An 18734-nucleotide genomic window follows, 5' to 3' on the forward strand; every position below is an offset into this window, starting at 1 on the left:
GGTTGGAGAGCTTGGTGGTGGTGATGAGGATTCGTGAGGCTCTGGGGTCGTGCATCCCGCCCGCGCTTGGCGTTGGTGGAGCTAGGACTTTGACGTGTGCGTATTGAATGTTACTTGCACTGGATTGATACGAATTGAACAGGCATTTTGTTCACTCTCACTGTTTGACTGCCATACTCAAACTACCATAGAATTTCTTGTTTCATCTGGCTATTCTATGAAAGTTGAGTGTTGGCTTCCTGCCCAGAGTGAGAGCAAACGAGTATCGACGTCAGCCGCTGCCGCCTCCACGTTCGACGCCCCCACTCCATTAGAGCTCCAGCACTTTCTCGCCGAGCTCCTCAACCACAACACCACCCTCGCTCTACCTTTACCATAATCGACCTGATATGTCTGAAGGCGCGGAGAACCAAGACGCGCAGATAGCACAACTCGCGAGCTTGACTGGTCTCGATCCTGCGACTGTAGGTAGAATCTCGTGGAAACTCGGAGCTCTCACTAATACCGGCCGCAGGCAGAACGCTACTTGAACGCATCCAACGGCGATCTTACTCTCGCTGCTTCGCTCTACTTCGACGAACACCAAGAACAAGAGCAGGGCTCAGAAGCAGACGTCGAAATGGCTGGCGACGAGCAAACTACCGACCCGACCCCCAACCCTCCTCAGCAGCCTGTACCTGGTGGCGCTCGTAGACTCGATGGCTCATATGTTGATCCGCCCGCGGCTGCAGCATCATCCTCATCATCACAGCCTTCGTCCAGCAGACAGGCTCCCCAGCAGCGCGGTGTGGCGGGTCTAAGGACGCTCAAGGACCTCCAGTCGTCGGGTGGCGGAGGCGGACACGGCCATGCCCACGGAGATGGCGATCACAGCTCGGATGAGGACCAGGACGACGAGAACCAGGACTTCTTCACGGGTGGTGAGAAGTCAGGACTGGCGGTGCAGAACCCAAATGCCGCAAACCCTCGCGACCAGATCAACAACATCCTGAAGCGCGCGCGACAGTATGTCTAGTTGTAGCTTGCAGTCGCAACACCAATACTGACAGCAGTAGGAATGCTCCACGACCGGGCGGTGACGACGAGCGGCCGAGCTCATTCTTCCGCGGTACTGGTACTACACTTGGTGGCGACGATGCGCCCTCGCGTACCATCCCCGACCCCAAAGCGGCTGCAGCTGCCGCAGCTCCCCCAGAGCGTGCTCATCGCGAGCTGCACTTGTGGCGTGACGGCTTCTCGGTCGATGACGGTGCCCTTTTCCGCTACGACGACCCCGCAAATGCGCGCACCCTGGAGATGATCAACACGGGTCACGCTCCACTACACATCCTGAACGTCGAGCATGGTCAAGAGGTGGATGTCGAAGTTCACGCGCACAAGGACGAAGACTACAAGCAGCCGAAGAAGAAGTACGTTCCCTTCTCGGGATCCGGCAACCGTCTGGGTAGCCCGACTCCGGGTGTGAGCTCTGCAAGTGCCCCGATGACGGCTGCACCCTCATCAAGTACCACCGCGGCGTCGACCTCAACCACTCCCGCGGCACCATCGGTTGATGTCGATGCTTCGGCGCCCACCATCACACTCCAGATCCGGCTCGGTGATGGCACCCGTCTGCAGTCGCGCTTCAACACCACACACACCATTGGCGACGTCTACGAATTTGTAGATCGCGCTAGTCCCGCGAGCCAGGAGCGCGCATATGCGCTTATGACGACGTTTCCTTCGAAGGAGCTCGAGGACAAGGCGCAGGTCTTGGGCGACATGTCAGAGTTCAAGCGCGGCGGCGTTGTGGTCCAGAAGTGGAAATAGAGACGTGGTACGGTATGATGTGAGCTAGATCTTGACAGCTTGGCTGAGCATAGTATGCACTACCCTCCACAGCGTACATGGCATTCTAGCCATCGGAACAGATGAATCACCTCGAAAGTAGCATTAGTCTCTAGATGACCAACAAAGTACAACGGAGAAATACTCCAACTGTTTCTAGCTTGGCCCACATGATTCATCTAACTTATATTGCATTCATGTTCAACTTGATGTTTGCCGTGTTACACCATGGTGAGGGGTTCACTATTCTAGAAGTTCTATGACGAGCCGATGGTGCATGGGGGGTATGTGTGTTCTGGGCACTTTGGACGCGGACGGGCGAGACGAGCCGTATACGGTTCGAAACAGGGCTGCGGCTGCGGCTGCGGATACGGATGGGGCAGGGTTGTGGGATGGATGTGAGACGAGATTCCAACGGCAGAATCTGGGTCAGATGGATGGGGGATCTAGACTGTGTTTTTGTGTATAGAGGATAGCGATGGCGATGACGATAGCGATTGATACGGACTTTTGTGAATCTACCACCGGTGAGATGTACTGCTCAGTGTGGTGTTGAGATGTGCCGCTCGCTGGTCCCTGCGACTTGGTTCTATGCATTTGGGGTATTGCGCTGTACTAGATTGCGCACTTGCCCGTGTCATGTTGTGAACTGTTGAACGTCTTGCAGGGTTAGTCTTTTGGAGTAATTGAACGCCCTGGAAGGTGCGTGTTGGTCTGTCCAAAATTTAAGCGCTTTGGATGAGATTGATTCTCTCGAAATAGTAGAACGCCTTGCGCCGCATGTTGGATCTACATGACCTCGGGGAGTAAGCCGGAGTTGTCGTTCAACAAGTCAAGAATGAGATCGAATCTTTTGTTGGAATGATCGAGATGCATCGTGTTCTTTTTTACTGCAGGAGTATTTGAGTTTATGCATGCCTATTCAAGAGATGCTTGGCGAGCTGTCGCGTCCATCTCCACGGCTGGAGTTTTACCCAGCTTCGGTTCCTTCAAGGATGGGCTTGGCTGCATGCCGCCTTCTCTCGATCCGTGGACGGGACTTTTTGTAACCAGCATCAATCCCTCCCCTTGGCGTCGTTCTCGAAACGCAGCCGCGCAAGTGAGCCGAAGCACAGTCGTCGCACATGCAATATATCACGGGGGCGATTCGCAATCCCCGATCTCTATAACTTCCCGAACACCGCGCCTCGCAGCCTATCTGCACTGACGAGAGATAGTCCGCGATTCAAATTGAGGCGATTCCCGCGCGCTGATAAATGACGATGAACAGTCTTGGTGCGCCGATCGTGTGCTTTGGGTAAATGAGGTCTCTGCGACTCATGGTGTGACGTCGAACCGTGGCGCACGGTCCCCTTGCGAAACACGCTGGCCAAACCGCCAAATCACATTTCAGCCTCGCAGCATTTGCGAAACCACGCGCTGGTTCCACTCCGATGCTGGCGCACCAATTGCGCAGCCGCAGGCGGGACAACGTGCGCGATCGGCAGGGCAGCCGTGGGGCGTGCGACGCGGCCTTTTGCCCAGGGTTGAGATGAGCTTCGGGGCCGTTTGATTGATGCGATGGGGGTGCGATGGGCTGGTCGCCGAGTTGGGGGTGGGATGATGGAACGCCGCATGCTGTTGGAAGAGATGATGCGACAAGGGTCTTCCATACGCGTAATCCCATTGCCCCAGCCCACGGGGCAGTGGTGTGCGAGGCTGGTGGGTCCTTCCTCTCTTCTATCAAGAAAGCTGCGCGCGGTCCGAATAGTTTCTTGAACGTGTTTTGTGGGTTTGAGATTGTTCGACATTACCGCGCCTTTTGCTTGGTTCTTGTTGCTGTACCTATTCAGTGCGGCGTCCCCGAGCATCGGTCTTTCTTTCTTCTTGCATTTGCCCTTTTGTGTCGCTGGCTCTGTCGCTCTTTCCCCAGGTCGTTGTGGTGTGCTTTTCCTTCCTGCCAGCGCGACGCTCCTTCCGCTTTCTGCGTCTCCAAACGGCCGGCCGAAATCACCTCATTTCTCTATTGTTCAACAGTTTCTCAACACTACAGTCCCTACCAACTTGAGCGGGAAAGCTTCGCTCTCACAGTCCTTCAGTTTTGCGCTGCGAGCGATGCTGCTGGACCTTTGTCGGTAAACCCTCACGATTACACTATCGCGCTTAGTATACACGAATACGAGCCGGCACCATGCTCGTCCGATCGCCCCGCAGATTTATGATTCTTTCCTTTGTCGCTTTTATCTTCATATTCGCAGTTGTACAGAACAGTCCGTGGACACAAGAGCGTGTGTACGAACAGTTACCGCCGCTGTTCAAGTCGAGCAGCAGGGTCAATCTGACGGAGATTGTTGGAACGAGTGGAGAGAAGATCCATGCGCACATTGAAGATGCATGGCAGTATGCGATTCCAGCGGGCATCTCAGGTGCGGGTGCGAAAGACGGTGGCAAGGAAGAGGTGACATCAGTCGCATCTGTTGAGGCCACGGAGCCCACGAAAACGCTGGTTGTGCCTGTCAACAATGGAAAACCGACTGGCTCGTATCCTCCGTGGGTGACTGATCCTGCGAGAACGACGCCTCCTGCACCGGCTTTCACGCGCCCATCGAACATGAAGGAGTACATGAAGAAGATGCTGAAGTGGAGCCGACCGTCTTGGGATGGACACTGGCCGCCTTTCAACGACTACATCGACAAGGCCTACGACCCGAACCGATGGGAGCAGTTTGAAATGTAAGTACCACTAGTACAGAGATGGTCTCAACAATACTAACAGCGTAGGGACTACCGCGTCTACGAAGCAGGCCACGACAAACTGAAATACGATGATGCGGCCGATCCAATTGCATACAAGCCTTTCCCGAATTACAACAGCCCTGACTGGAAAAAGAGGTGGCATGGCGAGCATGTCGCTTGCGTAGGACCAAGAGCATTGCCTCTGAACGAGAGTACGGACGATGTAGTTCAGGCGTACCGCGGCGTTCCCAGGGATTTCCCACCAGTCTACATTGGTGGCTATGACGTTGTAGGTCTGGATGACAACGTCTGCTTCGACCGGTACTCGCGTTATGGTCCGTATGGTTATGGTGACGATGAATTTCCCGAGAACGTTAGGCACTGGAAGGCGCCGGAGACGATTCCTGAGTGGAGCGAGGTCAGATGGGGAGAGTTGCAGAATGATTGCCTCGAGCGCAACAAGAACAGATTCCGCCCCGGAGCGCGATCCCCAACTGTGAAGGTCCCCAGCACTGTTCTGCCTGAACCCCAGGTAGCTTCCTCGGCTTTTGCGATACCAACCGATACGAGCAGGAGCAATCTCGAGAACCGCGGAGCTCAGGAAAAAGAAGTACCATCACCGAAACTGCGATCTTGATCCGTGCCTGGACCGGGCTACCACTATGAGGAGAACGACATCACTGCCATTCGAGCTATGGTATCTGAGCTTTCGCTGCAGTCTGGCGGAGAATATCAAGGTCTTCCTATACGTGCACGTCAAGGACCGCAATCAGCGAATCTTCGACGACCAAGATTTGTACGACCAGATTCTTGAGGAACACGTTCCAGCGGAACTCCGCGATATTGCTCTCCTTTGGTCCGAATCCATCTTCCCGCAGTGGTACCCCAAGGTTGGAGACTGGCAAGTTTACTGGCAGCAATTCATGTGCCTCCAATTCTTCAGTATTGCGCATCCCGAATTTGATTACATCTGGAACTGGGAGACGGACGCCCGATACACCGGTCATCACTACCATTTCTTCGAGAAGATCAGCGAGTTCGCGGACAAGCAGCCCAGGAAACTTCTCTGGGAGCGCAACAAGCGCTACTACATGCCAAGCGTACATGGCGATTACCAGTCTTTTGTTGAGCAGACACACAAGGACGTGCTGAACGCATCCGCAAATTCGCTGATCCCAGCACCGGTATGGGGACCTCGACCCTTCGTGAAGGCGCAACCTCCGCAGCGGCCTCTAGGCCCCACACCACCTACGAGCTTCGAGGACGACGACTTCAAGTGGGGTGTCAATGAACCCGCAGACTTCATTACCTTACTTCCTATGTGGGATCCACGAAACACGACCTGGTCGTACAAGGACAAGATCTGGAACTACCTGCCCAATGTCCGACCCATCTTCACTCCAGAGGATGGGCACGCTGATTCTTTCACACACCCTGGATTTGTCGATATCGACCGCCGAGTGTTCATCAACACTGTTGTACGATTCAGCAAGCGTATGCTCCAGGCAATGCACGAGGAGAACATAGTAGGAAGAAGTATGCAAGCTGAGATGTGGCCTTCAACAGTCGCACTCCAGCATGGTCTCAAAGCCGTATACGCGCCCCATCCGATCTTCAATGACCGCCACTGGCCAGCTGCTTACAGCGAAGCAATTTTCGATGCCGCATCAACCGTCGACGAAGAGACTGGTGACGCAGTCGAGAGGAGACAAGGCGCCTGGTGCGAAGAGGCAGATTCGCCCTACAACCACGACCGAGAGTACAACATGCAAGGCTGGAGTTGGTACTATGCCAGCCGATTCCCACGCAACTTGTACCGCCGATGGCTCAATTGGCCAATCGTCCGACAAGATTGGGGCCAAGAAGAGCAAATCGACGGCGGTTCCGGGTTTGACGGCAAGCTACAAGAGGAGCGCATGTGCATGCCAGGCATGTTATTACATCCCGTCAAGAGGATGAGCAAGGATCAAGCGAAACCTTGAGAAGGAGCGGATCCGACGCAATTTTTTCACTTCAAAAGCATGGGCGGCGCGCAGCATTAGCGTTTGCATTGATGACTTGATCATATCTGGCATATTACTTCATTATTTTTCTTCTCTCCTTTGCGAGATCAGCAGGCATACAGTCAGTCTGTACTAGGGGGCATCTACATGATAAAGAGGCGTTTTTGGAGGCAGATTTGATATGACTTGGGTGGAGTATATAGTTGGAACATCTTCGTTTTGTTTGGACGAGATGGATCAGGTCAGGAGACATGTAGATATAGATAGATATCCCACGCAAATTTCAGCAGTTCTTATGTTTAGCCGTGGGTCTTGCGGTGTGGTGAACCTGCGCACAGTGTGTGGTGAAGAAAGTGTGTTTGTTCTTGCGTTGGCGGAGGTGGAAGGGGAAAGATAAGGCACCTGACAGCATTTCATCGCCACTGCCCGTTTAACACCAACGGCGCTAGTGGAAACCTGACAACGTTGTTTTGGCCGCATCTTCTTCTCTCTCCACCCGTCTATACCGCGATCACGACTGGACGCCCGCAACTTTGTGGCGGTCCCGCCTTACAATCGTACTCACCATTGACGACTGCACCACATACAACATCAATCCCAACACCGACTGCACCTCCAGTGCACGTCCACAGCTTATTGCATACTTATGGGCTCCGGTCGAAGGAAGCTTCGCTACAGTATAGCTTTTCGACAGAGCGACCTTCCTCACCATCTTCCATACTCGACAGAGCTCGACTCGTACCAACTGCTATCACCGAAACTGCCAGTCTATCGACAATGAGCGATCCAATGCCGCTAACCCGCCGTCATCGAAGGCGCTCAGGTCGTTCCAGGCCCGCCCAGATCAACACATCGACCACAATTTGCGATCCTATCGCCCCTACCTTACGTTTTCGATTAAGCTCAACCCGTGTTGCTGCAACCCGAGTCACCACTCCGACTGCAATGAGCGAATATCAACCCTCCGCCTTGCTCGCGATGCCAACAGAGCTCCGTCTGGATGTCTACCGATACCTGTTCGAGGACTGCCTAGCCGACGGTGAGGTTTCCGATGTCGCCGGGCTCTTCCTTTGCTGCCGTGAAATTCAGCAAGAGCTGGAGGCGGAGCTCATGGCGAGAGTACGACCGCTGCTGACAGCCAAGTACGAGTGGGAGTCGACTAGCTTCAGGAACGGCATTATCAGCTTCAAGTTGCATCGGGGTCTCAATGTCAAGGCCGAGAAGGTGGCGCTTTCTGTGGACCTTCCTTTGGGAAAACATGGCCTACGTTCCATCACGAGTGATTATGAGGAAGCTAAGGACGCATTGCGAGTAGCCCTTCGTGCATTAAAGCCCGTCTTGACGTTGCCTTGGTCAGTCTTCACATTAAGCCTTGGTCGTCATGCTCAGCTGGAGGAGCTTGACATGCGTGATGTAGATGGTCTATTCGATCGATTCTTTAGAGGCCTACACCCAGGCTCTTCTACGTTTCGCACTCTTAAACACATAGATCGGCTTGTGTTGAGCTACGGGCACTCACGATCGCCTGCGTGTGCGAGTACTTCGATCTTGAGAACACTTTCCGATACTTCGGATCGGCTCGGATTTTGTTTGAAAGGACGCTTTTCGCGATCATATACCAATGCCTGGGTCTCGAGACTTTCTACCGGCAAGGACAAGGTATGGCGTTTGACTGTAGACTTCGAGCACGGTATGCGTGCTGTTGATGGAGTGTTGTTCGAGGTGGGACACCCTGGTGGTATTCGAATTCGAACCCCATAGAGACTATTCGGCAATTTGGAACAGGCGTCTGCCAATGGGAATTACGATAGCGACTGGGCTATTCTTATCGGCGGCACAGATAGCGTTTTCGAAAGCATGGGCGAGAGCGGCGAAAGCGGTCCTGACGGTTCAAAGAACGCGGTCAAGAGATCAGAAGACTGGTGGCAGAATGGAAATGTTGGATGTTAGTGGGCTGATAAGGGCGCTGGAGATTGGAATAGGAGCGGAAAAGAGCAGCGAATCGAGTTTCGTCGACTCAGACTCGTGGAGTACACGCAAGGAACCCGGAGCGAGACTCGATTCCACTACAAGCAGCAGGGTCTCGCCATCAAGAAAGCCTGGAAAATATCTCCGACTCGGTCAAGCAAATCGAATGACAATTTTGAGTGAAAATCACACGACAAGACTTCTGCTCTTGAATGCATCCCATATCATACTCATGAATAAGTTTCAAGGGGGGGGGGGGGCTGAGTGAATTATCCCGTTAGGCTCCGACCAAGTGAAGTGGCGAATTTGCCTATGTCGAAATTCACCCTTCAGACAAAGCCTTCTGCGTCTTTTCTTCGACCTTCTCCGCGAGTTGACCTTGAGGGTCTGTGGAGGCAGTCGAGAAATACTAGCCCCACATCTCAGCTAGGATCTAACGATAGGTGAGAGTAAGAAATGTTAGGTCCTTGCATAGTTTGTCTCGCTCGTGGATGGACACAATGTTTCCAGCGCGGTGGGCGTCGTGTTTGTAATAGTGTTTGAGAGTAACCTTGTGTGCTGCTACATAGTCCCTCAGTGCATCTTTCGCAGCATCTGAAATTTCGTCTCCCCCGCCTTCCTCTAAAACGAAAGAGGATCGTCGTTGGATGATTATTCGCAACCTCTCCTCTTCAATTGCATACGGCGTTGGGGTGGGAAGTGCGTGGTAAAAGAGTGCCCCTCTGCCAGGATTTGATCGAGGGAGGGTTTTGACCTTTTCGTGACGTTTCAGACGGATGTCGTTGCCACTCGCGATATCTTTCGCGTCGTTAAGATAGATCATGTAGATAGCGTTGCGTATCTCAGGAGGCATATCCAAAAAGCGGAAAGCTGGCGGCTGCTGGCGTTCATCATTATCAACCGGTTTGTTGCTGTTCTTGGTGCCGTTTCTCTTTAGTACGCTTGCTCTTGATGCGTTCATTCCTACGTGCTTCATGTTCACGATGGCCTGCAAGCACCTTTTCCCAAAGTGCACGGCCAAGCTTCCTGCCCGCTTTCTTGTCCCTTTGCACATCGGGGAGGTCAAGGACGACGAAGGGGGCTTGTAGACTCTTGAGGTATTGCATGTGCAATGTCGCTAGAGCCTTTGTCCGAGAGCTTTTGGCCACGATGGAGTGTAATGAAGTATTTCGAAATCTGTGCGACCTGCATACACATTTTCACCTTATCTTGAATCTGCTTGCTGTCCGATGACAAGGACAATGCAAGTGCCACAGGAACGTTTGCAAGCAGCAAATCCTTGCTCAGTATGTATGTCCAGCAATCAAGAATTGCTCCGTGTGACAGACGCCGCAGTATCGGACGTCTTTGGCGGTTGTCTGCTAATTCCAGTGGTCCTAGGACTATGCCTAGTGTACTCACAGATGGATAAGCGCGAAGATCAGTCGGTTTCAACGAGGGCAGGAGGCCATGAGATGATTTCTTGGTCAAGTCACACACACAGGTCGAGTTGAGAAGCTTAGAATTCTTTCACTACCCTTTTCTACCCCAAAGTATTAAACATTAAGCATCCGAACATAGTCAAGCACCACTCAAACCGGTGTGTCTGACAAAGTGTACTGACCACATGGCCCATTGCCAATAACACTACTCATCTCCGGCGTTCCATTCAAGTCAAACGTCAAAGCCACACCGGTAGGCGACTGACCACACTGACCCTGCGCCACATCGTCCAGTGCCAGCAACAGGCAACTGTTGCTATCCATGAAATTGTAGCTCATGAAGTTGTACCCATAGCAATCTCCATTTTCCTGACAGTCAACACAACAGTCGTATGGGTTCGTAGACTCGGTGTTGATGCTGCTGAACGAAACGGAGCTCGCACCCTTGAGGACTAAGGCGCCGTTGACACTCGCTACCTGGTTATTGGCTGCGCAAGCCGCGTATGTAGTAGCGCCGGGTTCAGTCTCGGTGACGGTAGTTGTGCTGGTGACGATGCTGGTGGGAGTAATGGTCTGTTGGATGACGGAGATGACGACAGAAGTACGGAAGATTGTTGTCTGGGCAATAATGGGTTTGATAGTCGATGTGATGACTGACACCGTCGTCACTGATACGGTTACGAGAGGCGTTGGCGCGGTGATGGTGGAGACCTTTGCAGCCGTCTTGGTGACGGTGCTAGTCTTGTAGACGTTGAAGAGTGCGGCACATCTCACAGTTGACGGGTAAAGAGTTGGCGAGACGATATGCTTGATGACTTTTGACGAGCACTTCTTCTTCTCTGTTGCTCGGAGATTGACACGGCCGGCATGTTCTTCGGTCACGCCGCGTCTGGCGTTGGGGAACTGGGATCGCAGAGGAACGAAGCCATTTGGAGTGGCTACGGTAGAGGTTGATGTGAGAGTTGAGGTCACACCAACGTCAATCTTCGAGGTGACTGTATCGATTAGCCTGGAGCACCTTGTTCAGAGTGAGAGCAGCTTACCTGTAGGGAGGATAAGGGTAGAGGTTCGCGTGGTCGCCTCTACTATCGTGCTTGTGAAAGTATCCGTGATCCGAGGAAGAGTGGTGGTAGTCGTCTGGAGAGATACTCGAGTGGTTGTGAGTGTGAAAGCTTTTGGCGTAATGGTTGTTGACGGTGTGACAGTCTTCGTCCGAACCTCCTTTACGGTGAACGAGAGAGCATACGAAGTGGTTCCAACCTTTGCTGTTGAAGACTTGCCGAGCCCAGTGTAACATTTGGACAGGATCTTGGTAGTATCGGCCGCAGCCAGAGTAGCGAACGCGAAGATTACCAGAGCTGTTGGGAACTTCATCGTGTCGGAAGATTGCAGGGCTGCAGAAAATGGATTGTGATTGATGGTGGGTATGAGTAGAATGAGAGAAGTTCATCCGCTTTTATGATGGGAATCCTGAAGCCGGGAAGCCCAGCTCCTTCCCCTGATTCAGATGACGCCGCATTAAATCTTCAAAACCCACCTCATCGTGATTACTCCAACACTCTGTTTCAATTGAAAGTCTACATGCCTGCAAGTAATGATGAAATAGCTGTGATAGATCTTGGGGTAGCACGGTGGGCGACTAGTCTGATCGTAGGTGCCCGAACGCAATAGGCATGATGGACAAGCAAATCCCACAAGTCGTCGTCCACCATTTGCGCCATGTCTAAGTCGGCAAAGGAAGCTCCGGTCTGATAGCGGCGATACCAAATAAAAAGAGTCCAGCTAGAAGCGTAGGAGTTTCTCCTCATGGACAGAACTTGTCGCCCACGGAGATACTACACAACCCGGCATGTCTCATGTCCATCTCTTTGCCGCAGACATGCTTCGATATGCTTCTGTTTGCCTTTGGCCATGTATAAAGTTAGAAACGAGGCACAGCGTGTCAGATACGTGCTGTTTCCAGTCATCAGCCACGACGAAGAAGAATGAGTGGGCTTACAGTCCCGCCCAAAGCCTACTGGTGCTACATTTTCGCCATCTGCTGGGTAAGCTAATAGTGCGCCTTGTCGTTTGTCTGCAATTAATGGAAGAGATGCTTCTCGGCAGTGTGCCAGAAAAGCAATCCAGAGCTGAACATTGTAGAGTGAACATCCTTGCTACTAGAGGCGTATAGTTGTTGAGGAAACGCGCACCACACGCAATATGTGGTAATTTAATGTAAGCGACTCGCTCATCTCAGATGCACAAATCTGTCTCAAATTAAGGCAATCATTCCAATGTAGAGTTTCTTGGTCGAAGTTTTGGGTGTTGATCGAGGCGGGCTATGTGCTTTTACTGGGCTGTAGAGTGCTGCCACGCGATCGACTAATGTCGAGATACGCACTGAGACATGCAGAGTACCACTTGTAATGAGATGATCAGACCCCATCATTCCGGGAAAACATGCAAATGTGAGCACGTGTGTAGTGTTGTGCAAGCACGGTAGGGCATCGATGACGTTCGGGAGAGATCGGAGAATACCTGGTCCGGTCCGGCTCGTTATCGGACCCACGGGCGATGTCTCTCCATCATCACGTACACCTAGTCACTCACACCACCCATTCTGCAGCATGGGCGCGTTTGCGCATCGGATCATCAGCACGATGGCCTCATTTTTTTTCATTCCAGGTACAGCCACATGACTTGTGCATGCTCTCGCCATCGCGAGCGGGGTTGGGCCTACCAGACAAACGGATGTGACGAGGATCGTTCCAATGAGATGACATCGTATAAAGCTTGCTAACCCCTCACTCACGAGGGCACTCCACAGCTTGAAACAGCTTCCAAAGCCTCATATATCACTCAATTAAGACTCACTTACTTACACATCATTACTACTACACCAGCTACAGCTTCAAACATGGCTGCTAAGTACTCTCGCCGCCCGAGTCACCTCTCAGAGCCACTTTCGCCCTCAATCATACCCGAACTGGCGCTCCTCTCTCAGCCCCTCCCAGCTGATGATCTCCCCTGTGGGCAGCTCGTGTCCAAAAGCTCCAAGTACAACCCTACAAGTCTCGAAGACCGCGACTACGATGACATCGGCACCATGTGGTACAAGGACGTCATCTCCTACAACACCGAAGACGGTCGCTTCGTGGAGAGCTTCGGTGGTACACATCTGCTGCAAAAGCCACTTGACAAAGGCACCGAGGCAGCCACAATTGAAGCTGAACAGCAACACGTGAGGTTGCTCAAGGATGCAGACGCTGCTATCCAGAAAGTCTGGGCGGATGAGACAGCAAGGAAATGGATCAAGGAGCAGGATGAAGCAGGCTTTGTGGTCGCCAATCGCCAGCTTGCCAACGCAAGCTATAAGCGTGCGCGCCTGGTCGATGTGGGCAATGGCAACTACGAGGTTGTACGTGAACTTGGTTGGGAAGGCAAATCGAGTAAGAGGCGAGATTCTGCGCTTGAGGTGAGGAACACGGACAGCAAGTGGGACACCATTGGCGTCGTCGTTAAGAAGATAATTGTTGAGGGTGATCAAGTGAAGCTGGGTGAAGAATTGGGAGTGTCTTACTGGAATTAATTTCGTGGGAAGTTGGCGTGAAAGTGGTTACTTGTTTGGCATATCTCAATTAATTTACTCTGCCCATTCATTCATGTTTGGACAAGACTCTCTAAGCATATTCATCAGTGACCTCTCCGTGTGCATTGCTGTCCCCATCTTCATTCAGGTTCATATGATTCCCATCTCTACATAAAGGCAAGTGTCGGAATCCGCTGAGGGGAATGATCTTCTAGTATTGAGTGAAGCGAGCCTCGTCTTCATGTCTCTATATACCCACGCATCACAATTTCTGCTTTTGCGCGCCCTTCTTCCTCCCCCTAAGCTGATCAGCGCTTACTTCTTCAGCGCCATAGCATTGACAAACATTTGAATGACTTCCGGGCCCTTCGCAGACAAACCCGCATCAATGTCAAGATCCGGGTCGCTCTTCTTCATCGCCCGTCTGTACGCATCTCTTTCGCCAACGCGCTTGAGCCATCCCAGAATGCCCTTGTACTCAGTAAGGTCGATGGGTTCAAACTTGCGCATTGTCGTAAGGCAGAATCCGATCATTACATCCGCTGCAGTGAAGTCTTCGCCCGCAAGCCAGGCATTCGTGGTCAGGAGACGATTGTCAAGATGCTTCAAGTCGATGACCACGCGCGCGTCGTTTCCCTTGTATCTGGGATCGTCTTCTCCCACGCAGCCGCGCGTCAGCCCACGCCGGAAGACATGCGACATGAGCGTAGCATTGCAGAAATGGAACCAGTAAAGATAATCCGAGAAGTTTTTGTGTGTTGGCGGAAGAGCAAGGCGACCGTTAGCGTACTTGTGGATGATGTATTCACATATCGCTCCCGACTCGGCAAGAATGATGGGGTTGCTGGGGTCCGTGAAATCCTTCGAGAAGCGGAGCCGCGCCGATGGGATATTTGGCCTGGAGCTCTGGTGGGGAGAGCAGAGGAGAACGCTTGTAAAGCTCTAGCTTGTAGGGAAGGCCGAGTTCTTCGAGCAACCAGGCCGGAATACGCTCGCCTTGGCCGATTTGAAGGTGGTGGACAACAAGGTTCGGGGATGCCATTTTCGAAATGTGTTAAGATTGTATGAGGTTGGCAATGGAAAGATGGAAAGAGATGACCTCGGCAGCTTCGGACTTGTGATTTGTGAAGATCTACGGATCTAGGTGGTGCCGATATGTGGTTAGTGTAGACTACTTCGATGATCCCCGCGAACGATGATTCGTCCCACTCGAGTCGCTCTTCAGTTTACAATGTGTGTAATGCTTCAAAATCTGCGATATTTTCAATTTATACATCTTCAGGCAGCAGCTGATGTACGGCGGTAGCAATGTAATACAGCTTCCTTCTTGTTTTGATCCTTCGCAGGGCGAACCCATGGCTGACATACAAGGTCACGTGAAGCTCGGCCGAAAGTCGTACAGCGCTCTGTGATTGGACTCTTCGAAAGCTTGGCACAATGGCATGGATATGGAGTCCCTCAAATGCGGAGACAGAAGCATGGAGTTAGGTTTTAAAGCACGATTCTGGAGATAGCCAGGCAGCAGTAAAATGAGGCAAGAGCTCAGAGACGTCTCGGGAGGGAAGTAAGTACACGTGCTTAGTAACTAGCTTCGGCTTAGACTAAGTGGTTTGGCGTAGGTCGCGCGTTACGTCACGTGATTCATCAAATATCCTCAGGACCTGCAAGACCGAGCGCTTGCCTGCGCGTCGGTGCATCAGCCTTGAAGAACGGCTTCTCCGCCAGCGCTGTAACCCTCGTACCGTGTCTTGGTTCGTTCCCTTCGTAATCCCAGCTCGCGTTGTGGATGGTGATCCTGTTGTCCCAGAGGGCCGATGTTCCAGGCGTCCATTTGAAGCGGACTTGAATGTCCACATTGTTTTCGTAAACATCGTAGAGGTAGTTAAGAATAACATCGGACTCGGCCCTGTCAAGACCCACGATACGATCAGTCATCGCACGATTTACCCAGAGAGCTTTCCAGCCAGTCGCGGGATGCACGCGAACGAGTGGATGCACACGTTCAACGTACTTTGGCCCTGCATTGGGGTCATTTCGGTCCAGGTACGGGTGGGCGCTACGGTAAACAGCTTCTCTTCCGTCGATGATCTTACGGAAGCCAGGTGAGAGCTTCTCGTAGGCTGCATAGCCTGAAGCCCAGAGCGTATCGCCACCTATCTTTGGGATCGTGTCATTGTGCAGATGAGTTACACCAGCCGGCTGTCTCTCATGCACCAGATCGGTGTGCCAGCGCGATGCGCCACCAGTCTGTCTGAAGCTTGCAGCTCTCTCTGTCGCCTGCAGCGCAGGCCATATGACAGTCGTACCAACAACACCGGGCACGGAAGGTACTTGGGGCTTCTCGATGTTAGGCTACGACTTCAATATCATGATTGGCGCACTTACATGGACTTCGATCTCGCCGTACCATTCACCTAGCGCCTTCTGCTGCTGAGGTGAAATGTCCTGGTCTCGGAAGAACACAACACTTCGCTCGGCAATCAACAATCCAAGCTCATCCTTTTGCTGCGCTGTGAGATCCTTTAATTGTAATCCTACAATCTCTGTTCCAATATGTGCGGTCAAATGGATGACTTCCTTCGCAGCACCAAAGAGAGCCTTCTTTTCCGGATCTGCACGCGTGCCCGGATCGACAAATTCGCGATCGTAGTCCCGGATCTTGTACACGTCTTGGAGGTATAGCGGCTTAGTATGTTAGCAATTATTTCTCCTGAGTATACCAATGCTGACTGCACGCACTTTCGCTGGCCTATACGGATAGCCGTTGGATAGGTCAATGCCCGCTTTCTCTAATCTCTTCCTGGCGGGTTCGGGGAGGCCCAGTGTGTCCTTGATTGGCTGGACAGTGTCTTTCTCTTGAATGCTTTCATGGGTGGGAATTGCGATTGGTGCCATTGCGACAGTGATTGCAGTCGTTGAGTCTTGATTACCAGCTCAATCTGCCACTCTTCTTATATCCGCGGGCTCGCCGACGCCCACTAGTCATCCACATGCTCACTAATGCAACAACAACTGTCATTCAGGCCAAGGCAGTGCATCGTGTGCAGGTTGCAGAGTTGGTGTTGCGGGGTCGATCACGACATCGGCCAGGAAAATAGCGAACACCCAGTGAACGTCTCAGAACTTATCACACGAGCAATCATTCGTGTTATTGCCAATCCCCACTACAGCATCAATACACTCGAGACGCAGGGTAAGGCGTCTAACTTGGGCATTCCGGAATAATCGTACCATCCTAGACGACTTAGAAGATGGCCATGGTGCCATCAACATCCACTATGGCGCCAATTGTGCACCGTAACTCTGCATGAACGTGTGGGAAGGATGACGTTTGCTTACAAACTCAAACCGTGCATACTCGGTGGGAGCATGAGTATCTCCATGGAGTAACCTTGGATCGCATGTGCGACGTGATAGTCGTCACGTGGCTGACTCCGGCTTATGCCCGGATGGTACCACCTGGGTTCTGCGGCTCATGTCTAAACTCAGCAACACGCCAGTGACTGAAGCTTCATGTCAGGATGGCAAGCTCGAGCAAACGTGTTGCTGTCATCGGGGCAGGTATCAGCGGCATCGCTACTGCTGCACATCTCAAGAAAGAAGGCATAGAAGTGACTGTCTTCGAAAGATCGAATGCTGCAGGCGGTATCTGGTAAATCACCCAGCTATTCGTTCAAGAAGCTCGATCGCTGAAATCATCTCAGGTTATACGATGAACGAAAACCCTTGGAACCAGTGTACACTCCGGTTCCCGTCTCACAAACCGGCAGTTCTTATATCGAGAGTTCAACAACTGACGCAGAAAGACTCAAACATGCCCCGCCAGGGTAAGAACTTCGACTATACTTGCTGAACAACCAATGCTGATAAATGTCGATTTAGTCCTTGTTACATCGGTCTGAAGAACAATGTAAGCACAAGGTTACTGGAAACCACATTAAACCGCTTCCCGGCTGGTACCGAGGATTTTGTCTCGCATGGTGTCTTGAAAGACTACATTCAGAATACAGCTATTGTAGCTGGAGTGCACGAGTCAACGATCTACAACACGGAAGTGAAAAAGGTGTCAAAGTCCGGCAATTTGTGGACTGTCGACACAACAACATTAGCCATCAATAAAGAAGGAGTGACTTCACAAACCTCAGACGCAACTGTAAGTCTGATGATTCACTCGCGGTCAGCATGGCCCAAATTCTTACACGGCTGTAGAGCTTTGATGCCGTGGTAGTGGCCAGTGGTCATTACCATGCGCCAAAAGTACCTAATACCTCGGGTCTAGCAGATTGGAAACGACGCTGGCCAGACAGAGTACAACACTCGAAGAGCTACCGCAGTCCTACAGAATATCAAGGCAAGGTAAGTCTTTGAATCTGTGTTTGCGATTCTCTAGTACTAAGAGTAGTCGAAAGAACTTTCTTCTCGTCGGCGGAAGTGTTTCATCAACAGACATAGCCCGCGAGCTTGGTCCATTCGCAAGCAGAATATATCAGAGTCAGCGACATGGTGCATTCGACTTGCCGGCCGGTCTACTACCCGACAACGGGTATCGCGTTGATGAGGTCATATCCTACGATGTACCGACCGCGGAAGAATACAGCCCCTTGATCGCCTCCGCAGCGATACCAGCTACCGTGACTCTGAAGTCAGGCCAGAAGCTTTGCGACATCCATCATGTCATACTTTGCACAGGCTATCATCTCACGCTCCCGTTCTTGCCACAACTTCACTCGGACGCAACCCCAGCCGAATCAGCGGACGAACACGTCCTTGTCACAGATGGCACGCAGTTTCACAACTTACACAAGGACATTTTCTACATTAGTGATCCGTCGCTCGCTTTCGTCGGAGTCCCTTTCTTTACCGCTACATTCACATTGTTCGAATTCCAAGCCATGGCAGTGGCGAAGGTGTTCTCCGGACAAGCGAGGCTTCCTAGTGAAAAGGCCATGCGAGCCGAGTATTATCGTCGACTGAAGACCAAAGGACATGGTAAAGCGTTTCATAGCTTACGCGATAGAGAAGCAGAGTATGTAAATGAGCTTCTGGCTTGGGTGAACCATGACTTGGAAGAAGCCGGTCGGCAAAAGCTTCTGGGTCACTCAGAGCAGTGGCACATTGCTAGAGAAGCGCAGGTGCAAAGGATGAAGTCTCTTCTTGGTACTGAAAGCCATGAGAGAAGTTTCCAGATCACATGTCAGTAGTTTGCCCATCCTCAAAATTTGGCACATT

General features: G+C 52.0%; 9 protein-coding genes across 9 annotated transcripts; 5 read left to right on the forward strand and 4 right to left on the reverse strand.

Annotated features, from left to right (window-relative positions):
- Positions 1-389: 389 nt before the first annotated feature.
- On the forward strand, positions 390-1809 carry SNOG_11204 (hypothetical protein; the record flags this gene model as incomplete). The annotated part of the gene is made up of 3 exons (XM_001801396.1): positions 390-464; positions 515-1005; positions 1056-1809. The coding sequence occupies 3 exons, from the start codon at positions 390-392 to the stop codon at positions 1807-1809; spliced, it is 1320 nt and encodes a 439-aa protein (XP_001801448.1).
- A 2188-nt stretch (positions 1810-3997) lies between these two features.
- On the forward strand, positions 3998-6524 carry SNOG_11206 (hypothetical protein; the record flags this gene model as incomplete). Its single annotated transcript, XM_001801397.1, has 3 exons — positions 3998-4539; positions 4588-5152; positions 5280-6524. The coding sequence occupies 3 exons, from the start codon at positions 3998-4000 to the stop codon at positions 6522-6524; spliced, it is 2352 nt and encodes a 783-aa protein (XP_001801449.1).
- A 966-nt stretch (positions 6525-7490) lies between these two features.
- SNOG_11207 (hypothetical protein) lies at positions 7491-8306 on the forward strand (the record flags this gene model as incomplete). Its single annotated transcript, XM_001801398.1, has 1 exon — positions 7491-8306. One exon carries the CDS (start codon positions 7491-7493, stop codon positions 8304-8306), a length of 816 nt encoding a protein of 271 aa, XP_001801450.1.
- A 529-nt stretch (positions 8307-8835) lies between these two features.
- Positions 8836-9489, reverse strand: SNOG_11208 (hypothetical protein; the record flags this gene model as incomplete). Its single annotated transcript, XM_001801399.1, has 2 exons — positions 8836-8922; positions 9064-9489. The coding sequence occupies 2 exons, from the start codon at positions 9487-9489 to the stop codon at positions 8836-8838; spliced, it is 513 nt and encodes a 170-aa protein (XP_001801451.1).
- Positions 9490-10084: 595 nt separating this feature from the next.
- On the reverse strand, positions 10085-11308 carry SNOG_11209 (hypothetical protein; the record flags this gene model as incomplete). Its single annotated transcript, XM_001801400.1, has 2 exons — positions 10085-10929; positions 10978-11308. The coding sequence occupies 2 exons, from the start codon at positions 11306-11308 to the stop codon at positions 10085-10087; spliced, it is 1176 nt and encodes a 391-aa protein (XP_001801452.1).
- Positions 11309-12743: 1435 nt separating this feature from the next.
- SNOG_11210 (hypothetical protein) lies at positions 12744-13613 on the forward strand. Its single transcript, XM_001801401.1, has one exon. It carries the CDS (start codon positions 12834-12836, stop codon positions 13503-13505), a length of 672 nt encoding a protein of 223 aa, XP_001801453.1. The 5' UTR covers positions 12744-12833; the 3' UTR covers positions 13506-13613.
- SNOG_11211 (hypothetical protein) lies at positions 13071-14537 on the reverse strand. Its single transcript, XM_001801402.1, has one exon. It carries the CDS (start codon positions 14205-14207, stop codon positions 13821-13823), a length of 387 nt encoding a protein of 128 aa, XP_001801454.1. The 5' UTR covers positions 14208-14537; the 3' UTR covers positions 13071-13820.
- Positions 14538-15149: 612 nt separating this feature from the next.
- SNOG_11212 (hypothetical protein) lies at positions 15150-16400 on the reverse strand (the record flags this gene model as incomplete). The annotated part of the gene is made up of 3 exons (XM_001801403.1): positions 15150-15857; positions 15891-16174; positions 16226-16400. 3 exons carry the CDS (start codon positions 16398-16400, stop codon positions 15150-15152), a joined length of 1167 nt encoding a protein of 388 aa, XP_001801455.1.
- A 626-nt stretch (positions 16401-17026) lies between these two features.
- SNOG_11213 (hypothetical protein) lies at positions 17027-18706 on the forward strand (the record flags this gene model as incomplete). The annotated part of the gene is made up of 4 exons (XM_001801404.1): positions 17027-17157; positions 17427-17658; positions 17788-17861; positions 17908-18706. 4 exons carry the CDS (start codon positions 17027-17029, stop codon positions 18704-18706), a joined length of 1236 nt encoding a protein of 411 aa, XP_001801456.1.
- Between the last annotated feature and the right edge of the window lie 28 nt (positions 18707-18734).

Source organism: Parastagonospora nodorum (genome assembly GCF_000146915.1).
Source record: "Parastagonospora nodorum SN15 chromosome Unknown scaffold_18, whole genome shotgun sequence".
Taxonomy (NCBI): Eukaryota; Fungi; Ascomycota; class Dothideomycetes; order Pleosporales; family Phaeosphaeriaceae; genus Parastagonospora; species Parastagonospora nodorum.